Here is a 1,130-nt window from a genome sequence, read left to right as displayed (position 1 = left end):
GCTCGGGCCTCGTGCCAGCGGGTCCCTGCCATGGGCGCCGCCAGCCCTGGGCCCGGCCCGCGGGGCTTGCTATCTGGAGCAGGTCGGCAGCAAGGGTTTCAAATGTGCGGTGCGCCAGAGTGCAGGCGGGGAGCGTGGGGTGCGCGGGGGCTCCGCAGAGCCCGGCAGGAGCCCGCTGGGTCCATGAACCGAAGCCGCAGTTTAATAATGGCCGGCTGCTGGCGGTCACGGGAGATGGTCGGGTCATCTCAAGCTACCGACACACCCTGCTGGCTCCAGGACACGGAGGACCGACGGCCCTCGCGGAGTCAGAAAGCGAAGGGCGAACGCCAGCACCAGCAGCTCGGCCCCCACCTTCCGCCCCGGCTTGAGGGCAACCATGTGCTTCTGCGGGGGGGTGGGTCGGGCCAAGTCGTCTCAGTGGGGTTTGGCAACACGTGTGGGGGCGCTTTTCCAGGGAAAGACCCCAGAACGGCGTCACTTCTGTGACATGTGGACACTTCTAGATTGTTCTCAGTAAGCAGAGGAGGCCCTGACTCAGGCCTTCCGAACACCGTCCTGTGTGTTTCTTCTCCATCAAGCGAGACCACATGGTAACTGACCCCCCTCGCGCTGGGCCAGCGCGGGACGCAGCAGGCTCACTAGAGCTCGGACGGGACGGGTGGCCGGTCCGGAGCGCTAATGCTGGCGACACCCACGGGCGGGAGCGGCCGACACCCCCGGCCGGGCGTCCTAACTGTCTTTCCTGCACTTGAGAACACGCGCTGGGCTCCAGGGGGCTCGTGGCTCTCCTCGGAGTCTAGGCGGCCTTCACCATCTACTGTCAAGAGGGCTGTGCAGTTCCACAGGGGGGATCTGACGTGACAGTGCACAGCCCCGAGGGGCAGAGGCGGCGCCCCAACACTCGGGACTTGTACGGGCAGCGTGAACGGTCGGGCCTAGGGCTTCGGGCCCCGGGGAGCTTCCTGAGCCCGTTCTCTGAGATTCCGGGGGAAGCCGGGCAGCAGCCCCGGGGGCCCTGCGCCTGGGCGGGTAACCCGCAGTCCCGGGGTCCCTGCCCCTGGGCGGGAGACCTGCAGCCCCGGGGGGCCCTGCCCCTGGGCGGGAAACCGCAGCCCCGGGGGCCCTGC

The 1,130-nt window shown here is 68.6% G+C and overlaps 1 protein-coding gene across 1 annotated transcript in view; it reads right to left on the bottom strand.

The window, feature by feature from the left end:
• Window positions 1–1,130, bottom strand: part of TRIO (trio Rho guanine nucleotide exchange factor) — a 71,322-nt gene that overhangs the window by 7,195 nt on the left and 62,997 nt on the right. Inside the window, exon 26 of the mRNA XM_012721745.1 lies at window positions 258–387. Coding sequence (XP_012577199.1) covers window positions 258–387 — 130 coding nt within the window. The remainder of the gene's footprint in view (window positions 1–257; window positions 388–1,130) is intronic.

Source organism: Condylura cristata, unplaced genomic scaffold (genome assembly GCF_000260355.1).
Source record: "Condylura cristata isolate star-nosed mole 26May11 unplaced genomic scaffold, ConCri1.0 scaffold00007, whole genome shotgun sequence".
NCBI classification, from domain to species: domain Eukaryota; kingdom Metazoa; phylum Chordata; class Mammalia; order Eulipotyphla; family Talpidae; genus Condylura; species Condylura cristata.
Note: the sequence above shows the minus strand (reverse complement) of the source record. Positions and strands in the feature narration are given on the sequence as shown.